Below are 27,885 nucleotides of genomic sequence, written 5' to 3'. Positions count from 1 at the left end.
GGGAGGAGCATATTTTATAGGGGCAGAAGGTGGGGGGGAGATCATTTATTCTCAGAGAATGGGTTTTATTTTACCTTCGCATTTTGATACATTTTGACTTGTGTACCCAGTATAAAAAAAGAAACGAGTATTGGCAAAGCAACCGTTTTTCCTTTTGTATAAGCCTGGGATAGGCATTTGCCAGGCACTGCCATAATGGTACTATCTTGCCATAACATGGCAGCAGCTGGCAGATGGTATGAGTACTTTGGAATAAGATGGCAGTGACTAATGTCTATAAAAGGGCCAACATTATTGGCTTTGCCAATGCTTGCTTTTTAAGGAATTCAGTGCTAGGAACAGAGGCGAGGAAACACATATTCATTAAAAGTCAATTTTCCGGAAGGCAGCATATTACACTGTGAGCTTATTTGGAGCTGTTGAGCCATTCTTTTTCGGATGACTGCTTAAAATTGCATTGGCCCATAGTTTGATGTTATTGTGAGATAAGAGCTAAGGCACAGACATCATTGGCTGGTATATTTTGGGTTGGGAGGGGCAGGCAGTGGGTGGGAATAGACATAGGAATTAGCAGGGCCATGGGCAGTCCATTGGCGTGAAAAAACAAACACCTACAGGCGGCTGTGTCCCCCTTCACATCCCATCTCCTTTCGATCTGTACTCCTATGCCAATAGTTTTATTTAACAGATGGTACTAAAGTACCACTTAAAAGCAAAAACTAAAAATGGACATTGCTTCCTGCCAAGTGGCAACACTTCATGTGACACGTTCAGCTAGGAATGGATTTTGCGCTTTTTAGCCACCAGCAACCTCATTTAGGGTCTTGAAGTTTCATGTTTTTCATTTTGAATATGGGACTTCATGCCAGGCATGTATTCAGCTGTTGGACAAAATGCCTGAATTCAATAACGTTGTAAAACACAATATGGGCCCAGGGGCCAGCTTTGTCACATTTACCATCTTAAAAATAATCCGACATGTGCTCTGTGGAAACTGGATTTTACTGCATAGAACTGAATGTTGCTGCCACCATACCCAGTCAGCATGTCAAGCCTGTTTTGATTGACACTGCATTCGTGAAATAAAAAAAATGACAATGTTTCAGTACCTTGGCAAACAACCTTGTTCTAAAATTGACAGGTATGCGTGCATGCCCAAGCACAAATATGTCTGGTATGCAGTTTGTCCCCAAAACAATTTCTGAATTTTAAATATTGATTTCTTTTAAGAATTCCAATGCTTCATTTGGTCTGTATTGTTGAAGGTAAGGATGAACTACTTTTTTCCCAAGTTGCAAGCACAGTGTAACGCACATGTTGTTTGCGCTTTAAGTTTCTGGAGTAAGACTACACATTAACCACGATTGTCATTGGAGAGTATGCCAGAGTTCTACCATCTTTTGCTTTAGCACTCCCATCATATGATAGGTATTGCTATCATATGCTGTCTATTGCACTGCGAATCACCCTACACGTCTCAATGGGAATGGGGAGCATTTTTTGTCAGCGCCTGCAAATGGACACACACACACTGAATTGACATGGATTACACCCAGAACCCAGAACACCCAGACACACGCACTAGTTCCCTGAAATTTCGAAGCAGTGGTCTAACATGTAATACAATCTTCAGAGGGATAGACCGGCTCACATTATACAGTGATGGCACACCCCTCTCTCCTCTTGGCTCGAGGGTCATGCACACTCCAACGCATTGCATGTTCATACGATGATTTGGCATCATACAACTTTGCATTTTGAAGAACATACACACAGCACAAAATGTTTGGAGGGCAGTACTTAGTCCCGTTGATTTCATCAACCCTCTAACATGTAGTGGACAAAAGCCTACATCTGCCATATGTGATGAGAAAACGTAAAACGCATAACACCAGGCCCTGATGCCAGTGGAAATGCTGCTGAACATTATGTGTATATCAGATGTCATTTTGCTATAAACAGTTGTACACATGTGTGGGAAGTTTCTTTCTCGGGGACACGTAGTGGGGAGCAGAAAAAGGTGGTTTGAACCAGTGGACTGTCTGAGCAAATGCTGGGCCTGCATACAAGCATAGGAGGTTTAAGGATTACGTAGTGGATGGTCGTGGATTAAGGATGCATAGTTTTATGTATTCTCCATGACCGCGCTTGTGTTTAAAAAACAGAAAACCAGTCAAATGATTCTAGGCGACCAGAAGAGTAAATGTCAATCATTTCATGTCCTGCTGTATGGAAAACTAATTTGAACGCTATGTATTTTGTGTAGCACCTGCTTCTGTGATCTTGTCTTAACTGTGTCATCTTGGAGGACACCTCTTGGATAAATCAACCAAGCCTTGATATAGTGGCATTAACCCAATAAGGCTGGGGTCTGAAATCTTTGGCTTTTCAGATGTTTTGTACCCCAACTCCCATCAGCCCTAGGCAGGACAGTCAACAGCGCCGGTACATGGGAATCGTAGTCCTAAACATCCGGAGGTTGCAGACCACTGCAATAAGGTCTTCTATTCTGAGCACCCTTTGTAACCCAATGTTCAGAGACTATTCTTCCATCCTGCCCTATTTACAGTGTGTCTCCTGGCTGCTTTTTAAGATCCCCATCAATCTAGGACCTGTGTTTGAACTGTCAAGATTCTCCATTTCTGCATTAACATCCATCGCTTCTATGTAAATCCCACCGCCCCTCCCTGGCAGCCCCAAATAGGAGCTGCCTGGCCCCTGATTTGAGTGACAACCCTTATAAAGGTCACACTACCCCCACATAGTCTTTGGGAGGTCAGATATAACATTTTCTGATGTCCCCCGAGTTATTCTCCTGCCACAATGTGTGCTATTCAAGTACAGACAAGACCAGGGCTGAGGGGAACTCCAAAGCCTGCACAATGGTCATGTTCCCTGGTCTAGGAGTAGAGAGCCCATCATATGTGAAATGAAAAGTGCCAATTTCTCGCATTCATGGAGACACACACAGTCATCCTGGAAAAACTCCACAAGGCATTTGTATAGTGCAAAATGTATTCCGGATTTCATGCTCTTTGCTGACTTCTTGCCACTGTACATTCAAATCTACAATAGTAACTTTCTTTGGGAATCACAACAAACCATGTTTTTATGACACTCAAATACACTTATATTAAAAAAAAGATTCAGAAACAATTTAACATAGTTTAAACATTATACATTAGTCTGCCCATTTTGTAACTCTTATTTTTATATATACATTACTACAGATATACATATATCCGCACACATGAAATAATGGACACTAGATGTACCGAAATAAATTATGGCATTGAGACAAAGAGTTGCGAGGATTCCAATTTCAACGATAGCCTGATTTAGAAATATGGTACCAGGAGTAAGTCTGACCTTATATTGACCTTGCCACCTAGAGAGGACTATAAAGATTCATGAAAGTTTAAACACTGAGTAACTCTGCCTTGCCTTACTCAGGGACTAAGTCAGGTGTAATTTACAGTTACTCAGTGGAACTTATTTCGCGAATTCTTCAATAGCCCCTCCAGGTGTAAGTCAGACTTATTCCTGGTAAAATCTTTGTGAAACAGGCCCCTCATTTTTACCAGTACCAGTTAACTTTGTACGCACAATATGGCATGAACCAGCATAAGTGAGGTGAGAAGTGTATGATTACATTAAATCATCCCCCAGGTATCATAGTGGAGGGATTACAATTTAACTGGAATTTTTTAAAGGACTCCACTGAATCCACTTTCGAATGTCCCTAAAAAGAATTCTACTGCTTTGAAAATGTGCATTCCTAAAAGAAGGCCGAGCGGCCACCTTGTTTTCTTCACCAAGGTCAATGATGAGAAGGCCAACTTAATTGTTTCCCCCTTCTCCTTGTATTTATATCTGGCTGTCCTGTGATATTTAAAACAGTAACACTGGAAGGGGCTGGCTTAAAGGGTGCTCATAAATGCCAATACAATGTCATCTTATCAGCATTTGATGAAAAGGAAGAGGCGTGTAGAGTACAGCAGGACTTACAGTTAAATATTCTCTTGAATAAATGTGCCGACAACCCTTCCTACTCAATGCATCACACTAAATCAAGGAACATCTCAGTATTTCTTTCATTAGTATTTTCTCTATTTCATGGCGGCAATGGGTGTAACCATTGAGTGGGCTTCCCCTTTCAATTAGGAAAGTCATTTCTCCACAACCATGTTTGTTGACATCCCTGAGATAGACGTTGTTTGTGAGCTAGATAGGGTTTTCTTTATGGACAGCCTCACGATATGCTGTCAGTAAGCTTGGCAGCATGTGGAGTCAACATGGACTCGTTGTATGTCCCTCAGGTATAAACAAACAAAATGCTAGTCTCTTCAGTCTGGCACAAAAACATTCCTCATTCGTCACAATTCTGGATGGAGTGCTGATAAATAAGGTTGCCTGAGACAAATTGCACTGCTCAGAGCACAGATGGGTCATCTTGCAATTTCAGTCTCCATTTTCTCCAAGCCATTTTGCGTTCCCTCCCCTAAAGGAGTCCACAAGTCATTGAGGTTGGCTTTCCAGGAGTCGAGGACAACTCGGGATTAATGGAGAGGTGTCACTGGTGGGATGGAGCTGCCAGGATCCCGACATTATGACCCAGTCCAAGCCCGTTCTGGGGCTCCCCTGTCAACATCGGTGCCAGAGAAGAAACGGGGCTCAAAGTGTCTTGATCGCTCTGTCCAAGGCCAAGCTGTGACTGCTGAAACCGCTTCTTATTTAACTTTCTTTCTTTAGCTCTTCTGTTCTGGAACCATATTTTCACCTGCAAAGAGATGCAAAGATCAGAGGATGGCAAATAATTCCTGAAAGCACAGTTGCCATGAACAGCAGCAATGAGGCCTATTATTACCCATGCCTATAAGCCCATGTAACAGCAAATACATTTATCATTCACCCACAATTCCTTCTTGCAGGAGTCTCGGGGAAAGGCGAAATGTGTTTTCGACTTTTAAATCAATTCTTCCCACATTACTGGGCATAAGTGTGCTTCTTTCAAGTTTCACTTAGTCTGCATCTTTAATCTGGAAAAAAATGTTTATGCACACCAAAATATAAGAAAGCTAATTAACATTCACAGTCTATGCTACATCCCATGAATAATGTACATTTCAAGGAAACCTTGTTAAAAATAGTCTGAAACCCACGTCGGTTAACACAGCCTAAATATACAAATACGGGTTAGGCAAATACTACTATGCTTAAAATACCTACACAAATACACACAAGCACGTACACAATAAACACACGCACAGTCCATTCAATAATGCACACGCATTCAAGATCATGACATACATATACATACCACGTTTAACACAAAACAAAACAGAAATACTCGAGCACACATGCAAGCACTATCATGATCTGAAATCCAGACCCCCAAAACAAACAACTGCCGTGACCTACAGTGCTGGCACACATTACGGACAGCTTCCCTACTCCTGGCATACAAAGATTCCCTTGCAGCCCTAACCTCTGCACTGGATTCCAATTGTTGCTCACACCTCCCAAGCCAATAGCCATCTACTCCTCTTTTTGCGCTAATGACTTTGTACACTACTTCTTCTCTGAAATGAGTGACTCTCCCACAGCCTTCTTCTCTCTCCCTCCCCAACTCTCCTTTTGTCCACCACTCCCCCTACATTTGACTACATCACCCCTACCGCTCCTGTTGAATTAGCACCCATCTACCATGCCAACCCATATTGCATTCCCTTTTTCTTTCCAAATGTTCAAAGACTAAGGCTCAATAGCTTGCCCTTATCTCTCTGAGCTCTTTAGCCTCTCTCTTTCCAATGATATGAAATGATATGTTATTTATAACGCTCTTAATACCCAGAGGTTTCTAAGCGCGGACCTGGCGAATCGAACATGTGTTGCTCTGTGTCGCCTTGCTTCCAAGGCGAGCATGTTGCCGCTGAGCTATCCTCCAGGGACAATGGACTCTTCCCTTCCACCTTCAAATCCGTGACTGACTTACCCCTATTGAAGGATTCCTGTTCTGATCCAAACATCCTAGGAAACTATTGTCCAGTTTCTCTTCTTCCCCATTATTCAAAAGTCCTTGAATGGGTGGTCTTTGACCGGATCACTAAGTACCTTAAGGATAATGGCCTTGGAGATCCACTTCAATCTGGCATCTCCAGTAAACACGCCACTGAGATTGCACTCATTCATGTCTATAACTTTCTCTCTAATGCTCACCACTCCAAACTCTCTTCTATAATCATCCTTTCAGTCCTTTCTGCCGCTTTGGACACTGTCAATCACTTCTGTCTCCTCCTCACTCTCCAAGAATTTCACAAATCTGCCCTTGCTTGGTTCACCTTATACTTGGCAGGTTGATCCTTACAAATCTCTTGGAACTCGCAAACCTCTGACCCCACCTTGTCTCTGTCACCCTAGGAAAAATGGTCTCATCCTTTGGCTTTCTCTATCACCTTTTTGCTGATGACACTAAAATATGTTTCTCCTTTCCCTTCTTCACCCCACCCATCTTGGAAAAGATTATGAAATGTCTCACTTAAATTCACCCTTGGATGGCTCTCTGCTACCTCATGCTATACTTGTCAAAAACAGAAGTCATCTTGCTTTCAGCTTCCAATGCCACCCCTCCTCTCCCCATGCCTATCTCCTTCCCGCCCAAACTTCTTGCTTACTCGCCCAAGGCTTGCAATCTTGTGGTTCTCTTTGACAGTAACCTACAACTGCAACAATTCATCACTACCACCACCTCTGCTGCTCGTATTTACCACCTTAACATTCTGAAAATGTGTCCTTTTCCTACTAACCCCTCTAGGGGGGACTCGGAAACAACATGTCCACATCAGGGGGTACTCACCATAAAAAAAGTTTGAATACCACTGCTCTAGACAAAGTCCTTGAGATTGCTACCCACACTCTCTACAACTACCCAGATCGCCCCCTCCCATGGGGTTAAATATAGCCGCAAGACCGATGAACTGACCTGCCCACGGCCCCAAGACCGATGAACTGCCCTGTCCACTTAGGTCCTAAAAGTGCAGAAATACTTTTGTGTAATTGGAAAGCGGACTGGCAGAGAACAGGCCAGAGATTAATTTCCATTTAAAAACAATGGAAACGCTGGTTAATTTACTAAAGTAGAGAGCCCCTGGAAATGTGAGGATTCTACAGCTTGGGACGAGAAACATTTTAAATATGAAACCACTTTCCATTGCATATGACTGATGCCTAAAGTGCAGCTTTGCTAAAACAAAGCTGCCATAGGAATTAACACATTTTGAAGTTTGGTTTGAAAGGAACTGTTTACAGAGAAAGCTTCTTGGCCTGAACCATTCAAATGTATATTATAATGTGAAGTTGGACATTGATGGCCTGATGCATTATGTTGCAAAAAGACCCCATGTGTAAATAAATTGTAACATTTAAAAGTATGATTATTCTGTGCATGAAGAAAAGCTGTGCTCAGCCCAAAAAGACATTGGACCTCATTATAAGTTTACCAGTACAGAAATAACATGTCAGTATTAACATTCACTGGTGCGTTTCTGCACCAGCAAACTACAGGTTTGCTGGAAGGGGGCCTGATTTACCTCCAGCCAAGAGCTGAACGTAAATCAGGCACCACACCAGCAGAAAACAACTGGTATTACTGGCACCGGTATTACGGGTGCCGGTAATACCAAGAATCCCCCCATGGAGTCCATGGAATGGGAATTAACAACCTTTTCCGCCATTTGTAATCTGCCGGTAATTCTGATAGACCAAGTGGTGAGAACAGTATTAATATTTGGTGATATCTCGCCAGATATACCAGTGGGTTACTACCAAACTTTTAATGAGGCACCTTTTCTCATGAAGCTAAGAATGACTCACCTTCCCCCTAATCTTATCAGACTCTGGGAATGACTTTGAAGCTGCAGTATGGCTGGTAAGGAATGAATGGAGGTGTGGCTAAGAACTTTGTAAATAGAGTGACAGTACTTAATGGATTGAACTTAGAAACTTGAATTAAAACTAAAATGTGCGGTCCCTCTCCTTGTGTTGATGACATTTGGCAGACAACAGAGGGGTCACATGAGTAAGGGGGTGGGGTTGTCTTTCTCTTCTCTCAAAGATAATAAACAGATGGTCAATCATACCGGGGAGAAAAGAATGGTAAGTGATTTGATTGCAGGCAGGGTCAACAAAGAAGCAGATTGCTGGAACTTCATCTAAGTGGAAGGAAGAAATGTGATGTTTATGGCATTGAAATTATGCATATGGCTTGAGATTACCAAAGGTGCTATGGAGGATCATACTTTGTCCATTATGTTTGGAACCTTGACACTTACAAAAATGGGACAAATATCAGCATAAAGCTTATGGAAAGTGCCATCTGATAATAGAACTCTCCTAAAATGATGACCGGGCCACAGGAGATACCAGCTAAAATGTCATGATAGCTTCCCTGAAAATGTCACAGAGATTCAGGGAGATTGTAGCTTATTGAATTAGATACCTGTACTTTAAAGTTTTGTGACATTGGGGGTCATTACGACCCTGGCGGTAGCCGTGCCGGTTAAAATGGCACAGGTGCTGCCGGAGTTGTATTTTTTTCTGGCGCCTGACAATGGGGAATCACCGGGGCATTACAGCGCCGGAAAAAGTAACTCCCCATTCCCATTGTGTCCCATAGGACTCAATGGGAATGGGGAGGGCAGGAGAACCGGCACCATTCCTAATGGTGCCGGTGCTACCGTCAAAGTCTGTGAGCAGGTGCCTTTCTGCCCACCAAGTCAGACCTGGAGGGCGGAAAGGCACCCGCATGCAGAACTCGAAGTGTGCTGGTCCGCTAACAATGGTGCCGGTAGCTTACCGGACCGGCATACTCATAATGAGGTCCATTTACTTTTGTCTTGTTTGGGTAAATTACAAAAATCTGCCATTCGGCACCTGGAGTATCGTGCTGAAATGAGACACATAAGACCATTTTGGAAATATATAGTTTGTGACTCTTATTTGTAAATTGTAATGTTTTGCCATCATGTTGTTTTTAAAGTTATAACTGAAGTGGTCTAAAATGCAATTTTAAGGGGGTGGAGTTATAACTCACAAGGTTGAGGCTTAATAACTAAAGGGGCTAATCAGAGAAAAGGGGAGGGCAGTAGATGTCCAATCAAGAACAAGAGCCAATAAACTGGCAAATGATAATTTAGATAATATGGGGAGTGGTTAAAGATTCATAAGGAGACGCACAATGGGAAAAGGGGAGTGCTGTCTGAAATCATCTTAGTTGGAACTGCTGGAAAAAAATTGCTGGAAAACCAACATTGCTTGGAAGGTGGATTAGACGGACAGGAAGACTATAATCTGGAGGGAACCTGGAAAGGCAAATAAAGGGATGGATTCTGGAGATATCCATGACTGAACCTGGAGAGGCCATCTAACCAAGTCCCTATGCGGCGTATTAGATGATTCCAGTGCCCTGATGACTTTCCCTGAGCACAAAACCCAGAGATAGTCTATGTAAGTTACCTATCCAACCAAAACAAGTCTTGTGGGGCTATGTTTGATTTAATATCTTCCCGTATAGGTTGGATGGTCAGACGAAGTAGATTTTACTAAATAACAATTGTATTAATTCCCCTATAACCAACTACCACAGGCTGATATTGTTGAAATTCTAAATCAACATCACTTCCAGTGTGGATAGAAATAGAGCCTGTTAAAGTAATTGGGTACTCTATTTCTTTTTGTCAACCCCAAAATGTCCTAAAGGGAAGACTGCATAAAAACAAAATTCTCAACTGCTCCCCATTCCCCAGAACCTGATTTAAAGCAGTGGGGTTTCCATAGTAAATGTAATATCTGGGTTTGTGCTGGGACAGCAAAGTGTTTTGCCAACTTAGAGTGAAGTCACTGATTTAAAAATAGTGTTGCATGTTATTTCAATTAAACTTCATGTAAAGTGTATTGCCAAGTGTATGATCCGGTCCGGTTTCAAGGTGCTACATGTTATAAAGTAAAACAGCATGCAAAGTATATGGTGAAGTTAAATTGTCCCGTCACGTCAAGGGCACTGCACAATCCTGTACATTAAGAGTATTTTGTGAGTGACCAAGGTATCTGAAGTATTCTATAGATCTGTGTTTCTATGTAACCCGGGTGGAAATCACCAAAGAAGGAAAACTGTACATGTTCTGGGGTTAAAAAGCCTGTGATCTGTGTTATCCTAAACCAACTAGTGTTTGCAATTTGTGTGAAAGTGAATTGTTAGGAAAGAAAAGGACTTGGTTCATAGTGAGGTGGCATGATTTGTGATTTTGAACAAATATTAATGCTCCTATTCATTAATAAATATATATTTTCCTGCTCATTTGGGTGAGGGATATGCGTGGTATTATACGGTACATAAACAGGGCTAGATTGAATAATAAAAATAGGTATATCAGTGCAGAGCTTTTGATTTTGGGGGGGACAACTCCCTGAATTACTGGTCCAATAGATATCTCCTACACCCCCTCTACCTACTAACAACCTGTTGTTTGGCTCACCATGCAAAGTTCCTTCTCCGAGTATACAAAGCTATCAATGGTCTTGCTCTTCAGTACGTGACTAATTGTATCTCTCTTTACTCAACATCTTGTTCACTCCAACTCTCCTCTGCACTCAACCTCACTGTCTTATATCCTTCCTGTGTCTCCTCCCTATTCCGCTCTCTCTCCCTACTCGACCCGCTCCACTGGTACTCGCTGCCCATAACAATCAAACTCAGCCCAACTGTGGATCTCTTCAAAGCTCAGATTACTCTTCACTTACTTGCCCCTGACCTCTCCCCCATCCTCCCTAACTGGCCCCACCACTGCCTCCAATGATGCATAATAATGCAATTTTGTATATTTTATTAGTACGCCTCTTTAGTTTGAAACACTTGCCCCCTTAGGTTAAAGTCATCTTTGTAAGTCACCAGTTGTCTTACATACATTTTGTTTCTGTTGGTTTTGTTTGGTCCCTGGTGTATGTCCTAATTGTTTACACCCTCTGAAATTGGCTCACTAACTGTTCACATCTTTATGCTATTGTACAGACACCCATCATGTGAATACTTCTGCCATCTGTAAATGTGTTATTGTAAGTCATTTTGGATCGAAATTAACGACCCTATTCTTCAAATAAATAAAAATCCAAATTAAATTAAACCGCAGGTAATTGGATACACTATGGAGAGCCCTAGTGGAAAGTCCAGTTCTCCAGTTAGCCTTTGCTTTGAATTGGGTCTCATTGTGGAATGTGGCCATTTATGCATTGGCTGACACAGTTCTATTTCTGTAGGATAATTTCCTGGTGTGCAACAGCCTGCTGAGTCCTTCACTGCTATGGTGATGTCCCAACTAACCACCATACACTGCACTGAAGCATCCCAGGGGACAGAATGCAGACTGCATGGTAGGGAGTGTAATTCCAGGGTCATGGTGTACAAAGAAAAGTAGTGTACCTAGTTGTCCTCTGTGCCCCACCCCATCTATCCCCCACGCACATCTTAAATGACCACCGTTACTTTCAGTCATGGTCCCCCACAACATACAGCTTCATTTACCCTCCCCTTTCTAATCACCCATCATTCAAACCCCTTAAGGGAGCTGCCAAGTCCTATAGCAAACCCCTGCCACCCATTACCTACACACATAACTATGTCTACATCAATTTCGAGTTAATGGTGCTTAAATCCAGAAGATAAACGCTGAGGTGCAAGGCTGTGTGGAAGCTCTGTAATGGGTGTTCTGTCCCAAAAATGCTATTGAAAAAAAAAACACAAACCAGCTATTGCGAGGTAGCTTGGCAACAGATGCCACTAGAGCATTCCCAGCAGGGTCCAAGTACGAATCACTGGTAGAGGGGGGAAAAGTACCCTTCACCTGCCATCCAGGAACAGTGCTTTGGGTGACAAATTGTAAGGGAACGATGGCGGACTTCCCAAATAGCAGAGGAAAGTCGTACCCTTAAGTTCCCACCCACATTGATCACTGGGTAATTCTCGACTGGGTGGAGGGAAGCCAGGGGGAGTGGCATACGCAGGTGAAGAAGGGGCAAATGGGCATCAAAAGTAGATACAGGTTTTTCAAGCACTGACCTGTCTCTCTGAGAGTCCCAGTGCCATTGCCAGCTCTGCCTTCCTCCGGATGGTGATGTACCGACTGTAGTGGAACTCCTTCTCCAGCTCCAGCCTCTGGTGGTCCGTGTACACCACCCGATATTTGTCCTTCGTTCTGGTTTTCACTGTTGGGAAAGAAAGTACAAGCATAAGCCACCAATGAAGGGAAAGCACCCAGAGTGATGAGGCTCTATCTATCTCCACCTCTATATAACATTTACTGTATCTGTCAGACTTTGTATACAAATAGAAAACCTCCCCAGCTAGCATGCAATATTTTGAGTGATAAAGAAATACACACACACACACACACACACTTAATGTGGGCCTGTACCCAGGGTACAAGTCCTAAAAAATAAAGTGATGGGTGCTCATTGACACATGCAATGGCAAGTGATGTCACAGGAACTGAACAGATGTTAAAGTGAAACATGCACATTTCATTCAATTGACCTTTCTCAGACGAAGAAAGTGTGCAGGACAAATAAGCATTTTCCTCCCACAAGATTAATCATGAACACCTAAAAAGTAACCCAAGAGAGGAGCGTGTCTTATAATGTTGCTGGCAAAGTATAAAAGGTGCATGCATGTTGTTTAAAGCTTTTAAAAAAATGCTGTTTTTAAATATTCCCTGCAGAGTAAAATCCTGATGAGATATTTCAGTCATGTGGACCCGTGGGAAAGTGTCTTGTCCCTAATCCCAATGACCTCGGTTGAAATGACAGCTTCTGCACTTCAGCGAAAACTCTAAACCAATTAAAGGGAGCAAAATCTTTTTTTGTTTTTTAAATTCCTGAAACACTGAGGTGGAATGGCATGTTTCCTCCACTTGGGCCCTGGTTCTACCCTGCTAGCCAAGGATAATAAAAATAATGTTGATCCAAAAGAACACAAGTTGATACCTTTGTGAGCGTTCATGATGTTTTGATTGCTTCCTCAAGCTGAGATGGAAAGAAGCTGTCTGAGAAATTATTTATTTTTGAGTTTTATAATACGCCAACTCTCAGTGGTGCCACTTCAAAGCACCTGGGAAAAACAAAACAAGAAGTGCTCACAAGATCACAAAAGCTCGCAAATAAATGACTGTGTTAGCCTAATTAAGGCTTCAACGTGTTCTTTTCTTTGGGATCAATGCTTTTACATATATTGCATTCAGAATTGACCGTATCCATCAGAGAATGCCAAGCTACTCCTGTTGTCATGTTACTTCTTCAAAACTTTTTTTTTTACTTAAAAAAGGCACACCATAATTGCTCTCTTTTTAGTGTCCTATGTTACATGAGCTTTCCACATCCATCCACAGGACCAAGAATCCATGAGACTGTAAAAGAGTGTACATTGGACCCCTGTATTGTTTGATCTTAGTTATGAAGAAAAAGAATCAGGGCAGCAAATGGAAAAAATTTAAAGGGGGAACCCGCTCCTCCTTGGAGTGGCTGGGCCATGGGGAGGAGTAAGGGTGGGTTTGAGGGGAATGGCTCCAGGCCAGGTGCAGCACAGTATCTCTTCATGGAACCCAGTCCGGGCGATTTGTATAAAAGCAAAGAGCATTATGGAAACATAAGAATGTCTGCAATTTAATATTTGAAACATGTCTTATAGCGATTTAGTAAGACACCCTTTTAAGCGGATAATGGAAGTTCGGACTCTTGATTTTCTGATTAGTCACAAAACTCACCCTAACAAATAGATGTATGTACATTGCAGGACATATATACTATTTCGAGCTGCTCCAAAGCTAGCAGACTATGACAGTTTCTACATTCAGTCTCCCCTTTAGCGTGTTAGAAAAGTTGTTTGCTAATAAAAGCGCGGCTTGCTCGTACATAACTGGTTGTGTTTTGGGCTAACCCTTAGGCATGGGGAGAGAGCTGCGCTTGCCTGTGTTATGCACGCCCGTGCTTCAAGGAGCAGGCTGCTTTCAGAAGCGTCGGCAGAGATCTGTACGGAGCCGGCGGGAACTGCGATCCTGAGCTTAGGGTACAGAGCAGTGTTCCGGCTCATTTCCTGCGCTGACTAGACTGCATGCCAACGCTGCCTTGCATCCAGTAAAAATGATAGTGAGGACTTAAACCGAGAGAGAGCTATCGTCTATTTACAATGCAAAGACTTCAGTGGTATGGGAGGACTCATCAATGTGATATGCACATTAGTGGTGAGTTCAATGCCATGTGCAAGATGGATCCTGTGCAGGGCAAGGTGTGTTGATCGACCCCCTTTCCCCCAAACAAACACACTATCAAACCACCCCAGTCTCCTGAGCTGGCACTTTTATTATCAGGAGTAGTCAGTGTTTAAACAGGTAACACAACCGGTCAAACTAAGTTCAAAGTACCAGAAAATGTAATTGTAGGTATGTGCGATAGCCGAGCTGTCTTAGCCGCCGGGTGGGAGCATTGTTTAACCCTTCAGCCAGACTTTCGCCTACCCTGGAGAAACTTGCTGGCGGGTGAGGTCTATTTTTCTGGTTTTAAGGCTCCGTCTAGTGAAGTGGTCGTGGGCGAAACTAGTTGAGGTATTCCGATGACAATGGGCCTGATTTACGAAAACATTTTGCCATGGGAAAATCCCATTCAAAACATTGTTGTGAATCAGGCCCAATGAATGAGAGGTTGCAGACGAAGAGACTGGCGCTGTAACGGAAAGAGAGCTTGTTGTTACATATGGACCGATATTGTCACAAAACCACTCGTGCAATGCACCAAGACCTTAGTCGATTTCCTAACAGGCCAGCTGACACATTTCTGCCAAATTTTAGTGATGAAAAAATAAGGCCATCAAAGTTGCAATTCTTGGGCAAACATCAGCTTTGTTTTCTACAGAAGGCCTACTGTTTCCCCACTACATGTTGCATGCTAAAAATGGCTGTCTCACTTTTGCTTTTTCATTAAAGAGATGCATGCAGGTCTATGCATTGTCGCGTTTTTAACCTTTCCTATACATTAGACAGATTAACAAGAATAACATGTCCTCCTTGTTGATGTACTTCCGCACTAAATTGTTTCCTGGTATCTTTACCTATTCATAAAGAGAATATTACAAATTGAGGTACTGCCTGGGAGCGAAGAATTAATGGTGTCCAACTGTTTTAAAGGTGCAGAAGTTGGCAAAACTTGCACTGATTTCCTATGTAATTCCGGACGAACATACAACTTCTTAGCTCTTAGGAGGTTAAGATACAGGTAAACGGTGGAAGCAGGCAGATTGATTGCATTTAAGAGATATAGGCCTTCTGAAACTACTATGGTGGTGATTTGGCACAGTATAAAAGAATAGTAACATAAAACATGATGAGACCTAGCGGAGGGGTCCCCTTCTCCTCCTCCGACCTCGGGCCGTTGGGAACAGTAGCACACACAGCGTCCCTGCACGGTCTTGTCCTTCCTGCGGCTGGGCTATGTCACATGTGTGGGGCTATGCCTGAAGGTGAATGTACAGCCAAAATGAAGGGATCAGCGATTGTGGCGTGGGGTGCCCCAACACTCTTTTGTTAGCTGGCATGCTCGGTGTGGACTACAGGGCGGGGGCGGAAAGAGAGCATGAGAGGCAATTAAGTAGGGGAGATCATTGTATGGCAAGTTTGACAAACCAATTTGGTCAGCTTGTTTAATTTATGAAGGGGCAGGCATGAAATATTGCCAGATCGGTGAGGGTTACCTTAACTGAAGTTATAAGCTTTAGTAGCAATAATGAACAGAAGCAGGGAAATTGTCAATCCTGACAGTGTGTCATGGTGGGCCAATGATGGTTTGGAAGGTTGCCCATCACCCTGCCAGTGGTTAAGATTAATTCAAAAATATTTCACTTATCAAATGTTTTGGCTATGGTGGACCAGTAGGTCAAAATGGAACAGCAGACAAAAACTTGAAAGGTGGTCGGTATGCCTGATGGAGGACTGTAGTCTGGGAGAAAAGAAAAGCAGCCCAAGCGCCGGAGAGAACACAAGTCCAAAAGTGCCTGGAGAATCGGGAGGAGATTGGCATGACTGGGAAGGGGGCAGTGTGGCTATGGTGGTGGTTAAGGTGAATTAAAATATAAGAACGTTCATTAGGACAATATAAATTGTAATAGGGTGGGACAGAGGACATGGCTATTGTACATTTTTAAATTCTTGAATTAAATTCTACATTTTCCAAACGTACATGCGGGGAATCTGCGTCTCGCCATGTCTTCCAAAGAAATGTGTGTGTGACAATCATGTAATTTCCCAGGTTTCCAGTTGAGGAATTGGGTTGGAACAAGACGGATCTGAGCTCTGGCAAAAAGTGACTTGTCAGCAGGGCTGGCCTTAGCGGCGGCAGCGCCACGTGCTATATTTAAAAATGGGTGCCGCCCCTTCCCTGCACGCCAGTGGGCAATGGGGAAGGGGGCGCATATTTTTTTTCGAACTTCCTGCACCGGATCCTGGCAGGGAGTTCATCACTGGAATAGGATGCTTATGCTAATGCATGATCCAATGAAAACCTCCTCGCTCCCGCGTCAGACGACACAAACTTGTTCGGTGGGTGGGATTCGTAACATCATTTTAATGATAAACATTTTTAGAAAATAATACTATTTCACTATTGAAATTAGTAATTCGTGTTTGGATTCCCTTGTAGAAGTGGACCCTATCAGGTTTATATAATGCAATGTAAAATGGTGAATATTATAAGGTTCAATTTATGTTTTACTCACTTGCTTAGATCTATTTAGCGTGTTAATAGACCGTGATAGATGCTATAAAGAGATAGATTTGATCAAAACCATATGAAAACCGTATGTGTATCTTCGTGAATTATATCTTTGTATGTCGTTTTTTGTTGTTGTTTAAGCGAACAAACTAATGTTTAACCAACAAGTGTGATATAGATTTTTTGTCAAATGTAAGTGAAAGACCCACAGTGATCTAAACGTAAATGGACCGTTGTGATTCGTTGTTAACAATGCTGAGTGAGTTGTAATTCTGGATTCTGTCACTTGAGCAATTTGTTTGATCCTGTGCAACTCAATTAATCTCTCTGTGACAAATAACGTTATATGATAATATGATTCGAAATCCACTAAATGCTAGTATTGTACACAGTATGCAAAGCCTAGGCATCTAGACAGAGAGCATGCAGTATTGTATTGTCTACACAAAAAGGCACGTCTGGTATCTCGTCTTAGGACATCGCAAAAATGGCTATATAAGAGAATTGCGCATGCAAAAAAAATCAACAAAAAAAACAATACAGGGATCTGTTCATAAACAGTCCCGGCAATGTTAATGTCAAGACCATTGGGATAAAAAAGAAATGTGTTATTCATTGTATGCGTGACTGCCACCCAACAAAACGTTCGTATTAATGTTGGGATGATAAATAAATCTAGGTATAGCACAATCTGTTAGTTATATGTGTTACTAATTATTAGAGGGGTTTGATAAGCAGGGACGAGACCACATTACTACATTATAGTATCTGATACAATGTATGAAAAGAAGGTGTGGTAGCAACATTCCTTTTTTTCTTGAATGTTCCTCTGATCTAATTGCTTAATTCCCCTGGTTGTGTCTGGCAGTGGCAGGTGATATGATCTGCCCGTGGGTGTGTAATGGCCCGCGGGCTGTTCTTGAGTAAACTCTCAGAAGAGCCGGCAATACCCCCTGCAGTGATACATGGTAGATCAGAGGGGCCGCTGAATGGAGAACACAGAACCGAACAATGAACTACAAGGGTTTCTTATCGAAAACACAGAGGCCCTTTCAGAAACGACAGGCCAATTGTGTCTGAATTAGCACTACAGAGCATGCGGCGGTGCACGCCTTCCCCCACCCCTCCCGGATAGGGCGCATTTGCATAAACAGCGCTCCCCAAGGGTGGAATCTGAAAGGAGGGCGGCGCAGACCGCCCTTTGAACTGCTGGGGTGGGGGTCGCCCAAAGTCTACTTGTAAGGAGAGCAGGGCCTGCCCCGTCTACTGGCACGGGAACGCCGTCACGTCACGCGACGCCGCGCGCACAGGACGCTGCTGACTTCCGGGTTACGTCCTGTGCGCCGCGCCGCGCGCGCTACAATCCATTACATTGCCCCGGTAATTGGTCGCTTTGACAGCCCGCTGATAGGACGCTTTGTCAGGTTCACCTCCGCTGGGAGAGTATTTTTGGGGGCCGGGTACGTGGAGCAAAGGAATAGCAAATACCAACAGGCCAATGCTACTAATTAAAGCCCAGAAAGGGGAGGGAAGCTTAGAATTCCGTATTTGCTGCGAATGAGCCTCCCTTTTCCGGCACGGCACAGAGGGTGGGCGGGGGGTCAATGGCAGGTGGATATCAAAGCCGGATGTGTGGGTAGGACAGTGACAAATGATGGGATGCAGGACAAGGGGACCCCAAGGACACATTAGCATCACAAGCAGGCTTGGCGCCCGTTTCTCCTGCCACCTGGGTGCTGTCTCTTGCAGAATTTTCCCATCCAAATTTCCATAACCGTTTCTATGCCACTCCTCACGAGGATGGGTCGAGACATAAATACCTTCCCTGGGGCAATTATTTGTTTTTTGTTTTTCTTACTTGATAGATAACCATCTAAAAAATGACATTCTACAAAAGGAGTACTTGTCGTTTGATGTAAACATGTGCCTCAGATTATCAGTGCAAATGCAGCTGAGTTATATTTATCTAGCCAACACACTTTTTCAACCTCCCAAGTAGAATAGGATCTAAATGTCACTATGGAATTTATGAAGCACGAGTTTAGTTAGAAAACCTCAGAAAGTGTCACTTGGGGGAAATGATATCACGTTTGTATACAACGCTAACATCTAAGCAGTGTGATAATAGGTTTTACTTTTACCCAGCTTTTCATGGTTCTAAATATATTGACCTCGGAAAGAGATAATGCAGTTGTTACTGGCTCCAGGGAAACAAAGATGTCAAAGGTCAGTGCATTACTCGCTGGGTTATTTTACCAGCTTCACCTGTTCCTGAAATATAGCTCGTAATTCTGATATTTTGTCTATTGCAACCCCCATCATCCGCCGTAATACATAACTGAATTACTAGACTATGGTCTGCTCACGGGCCGTGTATTCGACAGCGCTTGAACGCCATTGCATATGGCAGGAGGCGCTATACAAATATAAGGTAACAACCGCTAGGATTGGAATGCACACGACCACACTAACATTTGTTTCATTATCTCGTTCCATTATAAGATACCCCTTTTCCGTAATAATGTCAACCCAAAGACAAGCCTCCCCGTTTCTCTTTCAAATCGAAATAAAGTCAACACAGTATAGCAAGGTGGTCCTAAAAAAAAAAGAACGGGTAACCCATCCTCTAATCCCTGTATCCTTCTGTGACTGAATTGAGGGGTTTTGGTCCAACGGCCGTGCGATTTAGCTCCCGTGTGCGTTTGACAGGGACTGGGGCTCTTAAACGCCGGTTTGCGACACAAGCTCGTAGCACAATGGAGTACAATGGACTGGGACATTTTCAACACACCGACGAATATGTACTCAGACAGCCGAGACTCCTTAAGACTGTAAAATGCTTACAATGAGCCCGTATTGCCACGTCTAGAGATTAAACTGAATGTCACATAGCCACAGGGATGATAGGGTAGATGCGTGTACTTCTGCTGATCCGCATTGGGTTGAGGATGTGTAGGAAAGCAGGAGTATTGCTTTGAAAGGTAGAGGCAGCTCAGCTCAGCCAGCAAATAGGAAAAGGCAGCCTATCTGCGTCCTAGTTAACCGCACGAGTAGAGAGAGGACTTGCCCGTGACTCCTGCTCGTCGACCCAATGCCGTATATATGAATTGATAGTATTGTGCATTTATTATATATATATATATATATATATATATATATATATATATATATATATATATATAAAATCCACGATTAAATCATGAAGTCACATAGTCAGTTTCAAAACGTTTCGCACTAATCTGTTTTCTTTTTCAAGTGTTTTTATTTGTGTGCATTTTGATATGAAAGGTGCTTGTAATGGCCAGCCTGATAACTGCGGTGATCGTCTGTACACCCTTTAACTACAATAGTATCAGTCAAGCAATTCCATGTCCAGACAAACAGGTTTGCTTTCATTGTGCATGTATATCCCTGATATGCAGCATCATCTATCATATAGTGTAAATGTGCCGGCCAACACTTTTGATGTGGCCAGAAGCAAAGCCTACTTTCTCTGGGCTCTGCAGTGTCTTCTATTGTCAAATGATGGGTGGTTTTCATTATGCCATGATTATAATAATTCATTGCTACGAACCCGAGCCAAGCGGTGTGTTGTGCTCATGTATCGAGCTCGGAAAGATGAAAGGCTAAGCGTGGCCTTGCCTGGATTCGAACCTGCGTCAGCAGGCTCTGCACAGATATCAAAGCGAGCGCTCTTCTTGCTGTGCCATCGGATCGCCTATATTTATTGATATGTGATTAAATGGATGCACAATGTGGCGACAATGACCGAAGGAAGTCATTTAAAACATACTTTATTTTCGGGGGTGTTTGCTCTGGGTCCAGTGCTTTGAATCCTCCCTCATGCGTGGTCTTCGTCGCTATACAAATTACAAGTACAGATTATGAGGTAAATGTGGCCGAGGTTTACAGGACACAGGCGGCTGAACGCCTGGGCTGCGTGATCCGCCCGCGCTCACTCTGACTTGCTCTGGCACCTGCGGGTCGATGTTTAATAAACACTTTTATAAACTATCAAAGTAGAGCTATGGATTGAGCAGGAGCACTTCTGACCCCCCTATGGCTGCGTCTGCGGCGAGTGTCTGCTCAGGCTGTGATTTATATGACTTTAATGGGCTTTAAAGCGAGTGAAGACCTGCAGGGCTCCCTGAGAAGGCGCAGCTAGGCGCCAGGAACTTAAGTTGTCAAACAAAACCAGAACCGAGCGGACCAATTGTCAGAACATCACATCACTACACTTGGCACCGTGCATATATCTCCTGTGTGGCTAGAGGCAAATAGCGCTATACCGATGGCAGTACTCGCTCACTCACATAGTCTGAGCTGTCAATATGGTAAATGCTATTCTTACTATACGCGTTTGTATGTGAATTTGATTATTTCCGTGCAAGGTGTATTGTAAACCAAAAAACATAATACACAAAAATAAAACGAAACTGTTCAATCGGGTGAGTGAAAGAGACCTTCACACATCAAAGAGGGGACAAAACATACCCAGTCCAGTTTTTTTTATTTCTTCTACACGGGTCTGTCTCTTTCTAAGGATGTAAATGGATGCGGCTGCGGCCAAAGACACCTAACGTGACAGAGAGCGCTGCATTTTCTGACAGGCGGATGAGAGAAGGGGCTCCGCAGCTAATCAGTGCACGTTGTTTAATAAGGGACCGTCTCGAGTTTGAAAAGAAAAGACATACATTTCAAACATGCGAGCGCGCTGTGCCCTCTTTCGACTAGTAGCAGGGTCTGAACTCATTGCCTGCAAGTCTTACATCACCAAAACTCGGCCACACGGATCAGGGTGGCGATGGGCACACGGATAGGTAGGCCAATAGGCGAAGAATTGGGTAGCCGGATTGGCAGGTGAGCTGCGGCGCTGGTCGGTGTGCTGGGAGGCAGGTAGGCTGCTAGGACATATCTTGGCGTGTAGTGGTAGGTAGCCAGGTCGGCAGACAGGAGGGTGGATTGAAATAGTATAATGGGGCTGCGGGGGGGTAGGCGAGCAGGCAGCTACAGATATATTTCAGAGGACTCATATGTGCAGAAGTAGATATTTGGTGAGCTAATGCTCCGAACAGGATGAGTGGCGAGAACCCATGGAGCAGGGTGGCAACGTCCCCCCTCCCGTGCCCAGGACCGGCCGGCCCTGTGGCAGGCGGGCAGGCAGGGCTGCGCACTGTGTCGCCTTACCGGTGCATCCTCCTGTTGACTGCGGCGTCGGCTTCCTTATCCAGTCGTATGCATTGCTTCCCCTCCTGTGCGCTTCGGGGGACTCCTGCTGCTGCTGGAAGTGCCCGGGCAGCGCCCCGGGGCAGGGCGGCCCAGGGTGGTACTCCACGGTGGCGGGGCTGTAGCCCAGGCTGCCCCCAGGGGACGGGTTCAGGTATGCTGGGTGGCTCCACTCCTCCCGCGCAGGGGCGCCGTAGGGAGACATCCAGGCGGAGGGGGTGCTGGGGATGGGTCCCCCAGGGCTCTCCAAGCTCAGCCCGGGGTGGTAGCCCCCATAGTCCGCGTACTGAGGGGCCCCCGGGTAGCCCTGCAAGCCGGGGTGTGAGCGCACGGATCCTGGGTACATGCCCACGTCCTTGTCCAGCAGGTAGCTCACGTACATGGCGGTGGCGGGGGGCGACGGGCGCCCAGGCGCATGCTGCACCAGTGCCAGGCTGCCCGGTGGGACGGGGTGCTCTCCCCGTTGGCTTCCTCCTCGGTCCTGATGCCTCGCCTGTCCCAGGCTCTTGTGCGCTCCTGCCTCCCAGGTCCCGACCTCCGACTCTCTCCTCCCGGCTCGCAAGTCTCTGCCTCCACCCCAGATGTCAGAACACACAACACTCACATGACCCACCGCTGGGCTCCAGGCGTATTAGTAAAGCCCGGGTGACGTCAGGCCAGCTACCCTAAGGAAGATTTGCATGTCAACGAGATAAGGGAGAGGGCAGCGACCCGAGCACACAGCCTGTTATAAGGACAGTCGCTTCCTCCTTCCCTGCAAGGTCTGCCTGTACTTTACCCCCGTGACTGCTGCTTAAAGACAGAGTCAGAACAGCCGCTGCAAGACCCCAGCCCTGGCCCGTATAAACACCTGCAGCAGAAGGCACACGGGGGCCCCTCAAGGCGCCACAAGCTCGAGGGCCCTCACTCCAAACCACCTAGCCTTTACTAAATCAAAACTAAACAGCAGTCTCCGCAACCACAAAATCTGCCCCTTCACCCCCCTCCCCCCAAGAGCAGGAAGAGGGCAGCGTAACCACGGGTGGGCATACCCAGGGGCCCTCGCTCCTAACCACTTATCCTTCACAAGATAATCACTAGACAAGCAGTCTTCACAACCCTCAGCCGCCCACTCCCCCAACCCCCATAGACTACAGAAGAGGGAAGGCTCAGCACAGGCAGCTTTATCCAGGCCAGCATATCCAGGGGCCCTTGCTCCTAACCACTTATCTTTCACAAGAACACCTGCTAGACTACCACAGGGGTCCTACTCCCGGCCAGGACCAGCATACCCAGGGGCCCTCGCTCCTAATCACTTATCCTTCACAAGAACACCTGCTATATTACCACAGGGGTCCCCCTGTGGCTAGACTACCACAGGGTCCTACTCCAGGCCAGGACCAGCATACCCAGGGGCCCTCGCTCCTAACCACTTATCCTTCACAAGAACACCTACTAGACTACCACAGGGTTCCCCCTGTGGCTAGACTACCACAGGGTCCTACTCCAGGCCAGGACCAACATACCCAGGGGCCCTCGCTCCTAACCACTTATCCTTCACAAGAACACCTGCTAGACTACCATAGGGGTCCCCCTGTGGCTAGACTAACACAGGGTCCTACTCCAGGCCAGGACCAGCATACCCAGGGGCCCTCGCTCCTAACCACTTATCCTTCACAAGAACACCTGCTAGACTACCACAGGGTTCCCCCTGTGGCTAGACTACCACAGGGTCCTACTCCAGGCCAGGACCTGCATACCCAGGGGCCCTCGCTCCTAACCACTTATCCTTCACAAGAAAACCTGCTAGACTACCACAGGGGTCCCCCTGTGGCTAGACTACCACAGGGTCCTACTCCAGGCCAGGACCAGCATACCCAGGGGCCCTTGCTCCGAACCACTTATCCTTCACAAGAACACCTGCTAGATTACCACAGGGGTCCCCCTGTGGTTAGACTGCCACAGGGTCCTTCTCCCGGCCAGGACCAGCATACCCAGGGGCCCTCGCTCCTAACCACTTATCCTTCAGAAGAACACCTACTAGACTACCACAGGGGTCCTCCTGTGGCTAGACTACCACAGGGTCCTACTCCAGGACCAGCATACCCAGGGGCCCTCGCTCCTAACCACTTATCCTTCACAAGATCATCACTAGACAAGCAGTCTTCACAACCCTCAGCCCTGCCCCTCCACCCCAAACCCTATAGACTACAGAAGAGGGCAGGGTAAACACAGGAAGCTTTATCAAGGCCAGGACCAGAATTTTCAGCCAGGGTGGTTCCCCTAACCACTCATCCTTCACAATATCACCTGCTAGACAAGCAGTCTTCCCAACCCACAGCCTTCGACCCACTTCCAACCATCGCAGAGCGTAGAAGAGGGCAGCGTAACCAAGGGTGGTCTTGCCCGGCCAGGTTCAGCATATCCAGGGCCCCTCGCCCCTAACCACTTATCCTTCACAAGATCACCAGTAGACAAGCAGTCTTCACACCCCCAGCTGCTCCCCTCCACCCCTAACCCCCATAGACTACAGAAGAGGGCAGGCTAACCACAGGCAGATTTCTCCAGGTCAGGACGCATATCCAGGCGTCCTCGCTCCTAACCACTTATCTTTCACAAGAACACCTGCTATACAGGCAGTCTTCACGGCCCCCAAACCTGCCCCTCCAGCCCCCAAACACTGTATACTACAGAACAGGGCAGGGTAACCGCAGGCAGCTTTCTCCAGGCAAGGACCAGAATTTCCAGGATGGCCTTCCCCTAACCACTTCTCCTTCACACGATCACCACTAGACAAGCAGTTTTCACAACCCACAACCTTGCCCATCGACCCGCTCCCAACCATCACAGAGCATAGAAGAGGGCAGCGTAACCATGGGTGGTCTTCCCCAGGCCAGGACCAGCATATCCAGGGCCCTTCACTCCTAACCACTTATCCTTCATAAGATCACCACTAGACAAGCAGTCTTCATAACCCCCAAACCTGCCCACCAGGCCCAAACCACCACAGAGTGCAGAAGAGGGCAGAGTAACCACGGGTGGTCTTCCTGGGCCAGAGAAATCCAGGAGGCCCTCACTACTAACCATGTATCCTTCACAATATCACCACTAGACAGGCAGTCTTCACAACCCCCAAACCTGCCACGCCAGCCCCCAACCAACACAGAGTGCAGAAGAGGGCAGAGTAACCACGGGTGGTCTTCCTGGGAGAGGGCCAGACTAATCCAGGAGGCCCTCACTACTAACCACTTATCCTTCACAAGATCACTACTAAGCAGGCCGTCTTCACAATCCAAAACCTGCCTTTCCAGCCCCCAACCACCACAGAGCAGGGAAGAGGACAGGGCAACCACAAGTGGACTTCCCCAGGCCAGGACAAGCATAATCCAGGGTCCTTCACTCCTAACCACTTATCCTTCACAAGATCACCACTAGACACACATCCCTCGTGGCCCTGTCCCTCCACCCAACCACACCCATCACAGAGCGTAGAAGAGGGCAAAGTAACTATGGGTGGTCGTCCCCAGGCCAGGACCGGCATATCCAGGGCCCCTCGCTCCTAATCACTTATCCTTCACAACATCACCACTAGACACGCAGTCTACACAACCCCCAAACCTGCCCCCCCCCCTCAGCCTCCACAGAGCACAGAAGAGGGCAGAGCAACCACAGGTGGACATACCCCAGGCCGGGGCAAGCAGAATCCAGGAGGCCCTCTCCCCAAGTACCTCTAAATAGATGGCGAGCCTTCGCAACCCGCCCACCCCCCTGCCCTGAGCCCACATAGGCACTACAAAGCACAGAAGATGGCAGAGTACTCGCAGGTGGCATTCACTGCCCGAGGGCAAATGTAGTTTGAGGACCCCTTAGGGACCATACCTTCACTATATTACCAAAAAATCGGGCACCGCTTGACGTCCCTCTCCTTCAGTGCTTACCTGTCACCTAGTCACCGTTAGCAGGTGGCCTCCTGCCAGAAGGCACCCGAGGGCAGACACAAGGCAGAATGCCCGAACGAGGCCTTCTCTTGCACGGGACACGCACCTCCCCTGCCCTGTGCCCCGCGAGACAGGCTGCCTTCTAGCTTTGATCTCCCGCTATCTCCCCACCCACACCTGCGGCAGGAGTGCACGAAACACACAGGTGTCAGCGCTGCCCTCTGCGCCTCCTGTTTTCTTCCTCCAATGGAGTCTTGCAACAGAACAGTGGCTTCAGAGGTTTTCTTCATGTTCTACTGTCCAGGGTGATTGGGGCAGGTTTTGGAAACAGCTCCTGCCTGTCGACTCTAAGGGGGTCTTTTCACCCAGCGTGCCTTTAACTGAAGGCCATGGTGTCGACGAAAGAGGGTGAAGGGCGGCTCTGGCTGCGCAGGTCTGCGAGAAGGCACGTGTTATTTGCCGTTCCTGGTGCGCCCTTTAGGACTGGATACTGAAAAGGCCTCTCGATATATGTGCATGCATATAAGCGGAACACGTACCCGCAGACGTGGAAATCGCGTTACGTAAGTGCAGCACTGAACCTTCCGCACTCAAAAAGATGGCGGAAAGGGCGAATTCGATGCCTGGTACTACATCCGGTCCCGCACCAAGACTGTCAAGAGCTCAAAAAGGGCCAAATCGATGGCTGTGCTACGGGAAAAATAGGAAAAGAAAATACCTTTTAAAAAGTTGGATTTTCAGGAAAGGATCCTTCCATTTTAAAAAGCCAATAACGAACCATTGAAGTACATGGGGCACTAAGCTGGAAACAGCCATTGCGCGCGCTGTCACTGTGCTCCAGAAACACTTTAATGCAGAGATAATATCGATATATTATCTAATTTTTGCACAGCGCTTAATATCTGTTTCTAGGCTCTTTAATAATAGAAGTTGGTATCTCGCGTTTCTTTGTTACTCATTGTATCGACCTCAGAAGCTGACAGGCTGAGTTGGCGGGAATGGCCGCGATGAGCGTTTATCTCGAGCTATCTCAATTTAATTGGGGAACGAATACATATATTTCATATCAAATCAATGCGATTTTTACTTGAAAACGTATGAGGTTTTACTAATCCCTCGAGCATACAATTTACAACAACGATATTTTGTGTTTGTTTGCTTTCATGCTGCGACCTTTACCACCGCGGCGCTCTCGGGGTGCCGTTCGCCCATATCCCGCCGCTAAGGGAGAGGCATCAAGCAGTAGAAGGAACTCTGTGTGGCACCGGTTCTTTCCCTTTCAGAAGCAGAGCACCGGGCGGCATCACCGAATGCCGCAAATAGCCGCAGGTGGCGAAGTCCTGTGGCGCTTTTGGATTTTTTTTTTATGTGCACCCCAAAAAAAACATAGTTAAAATCCAGCGCGGACATCTTCCAGATATTGCAAAATAAACAATTCGTTTACAGCGACCGTGGAACCGAACGCTACGTCGTGTCCAGCTAGACAAATCGCCCCGTACTCTAAATGCCCTCTCGACTACACTGCGACATGTGTCGGTTCCATATGGGACGGCAACAGGTTTCCGTGTTCATTAATATGACAAGTGTGTGGGTTACACAGATCATATTTGTTTTAACCGGGACTGTTTTCGTTTAAAAATAATGCATTTTGCGGTTTGAAAGAGATTGAACTTCTATTTGGTTTTACAAGCTTAGGACGCCTCTTGCCTTTTCTTCGGGACAGGCTCGGGCGGGCCTTTAGGGAAATACGGCAATGCCCGAAATAAAAACGCAAAATGCTGGTGTGGGTCAGTTTATGGTCAAAGTGGGCCACTTTTTTGGCAGTGTGGGCCAGTTTGATGAGTTACTTCACTCTGCGGCAAATAGTTTTCACTGTCTTTGCTGAATTCATATTCTTTGCAATGCACAATTTGCGTCACATTTTATGAAAAACCTCCCC

At 45.9% G+C, this 27,885-nt stretch overlaps 1 protein-coding gene across 1 annotated transcript; it reads right to left on the bottom strand.

Annotated features, from left to right (window-relative positions):
• Positions 1-4,160: 4,160 nt before the first annotated feature.
• On the bottom strand, positions 4,161-22,527 carry CDX2 (caudal type homeobox 2). The gene is made up of 3 exons (XM_069640756.1): positions 21,991-22,527; positions 12,110-12,255; positions 4,161-4,780 (listed from the first exon to the last, which is right to left on the bottom strand). Exons 1-3 carry the CDS (start codon positions 22,409-22,411, stop codon positions 4,574-4,576), a joined length of 774 nt encoding a protein of 257 aa, XP_069496857.1. The 5' UTR covers positions 22,412-22,527; the 3' UTR covers positions 4,161-4,573.
• Between the last annotated feature and the right edge of the window lie 5,358 nt (positions 22,528-27,885).

This window comes from Ambystoma mexicanum, chromosome 7q (assembly GCF_040938575.1).
Source record: "Ambystoma mexicanum isolate Mex_15411 chromosome 7q, UKY_AmexF1_1, whole genome shotgun sequence".
Classification (NCBI taxonomy): domain Eukaryota; kingdom Metazoa; phylum Chordata; class Amphibia; order Caudata; family Ambystomatidae; genus Ambystoma; species Ambystoma mexicanum.
The sequence above is the reverse complement of the archived record's forward strand: the minus strand, read 5'-3'. Positions and strand labels throughout refer to the sequence as shown.

What these genes read in the sequence shown, in the direction of transcription:
- CDX2 (XM_069640756.1), bottom strand. Translation starts at nt 22,411, where the DNA reads ATGTACGTGAGCTACCTGCTGGACAAGGACGTGGGCATGTACCCAGGA. An exon ending in GTCAACAGGAGGATGCACCG is followed by an intron (nt 12,256 to 21,990) that starts GTAAGGCGACAC and finishes CTTTCCCAACAG; the next exon opens with TGAAAACCAGAACGAAGGAC. An exon ending in TGGGACTCTCAGAGAGACAG is followed by an intron (nt 4,781 to 12,109) that starts GTCAGTGCTTGA and finishes ATCTCTTTGCAG; the next exon opens with GTGAAAATATGGTTCCAGAA.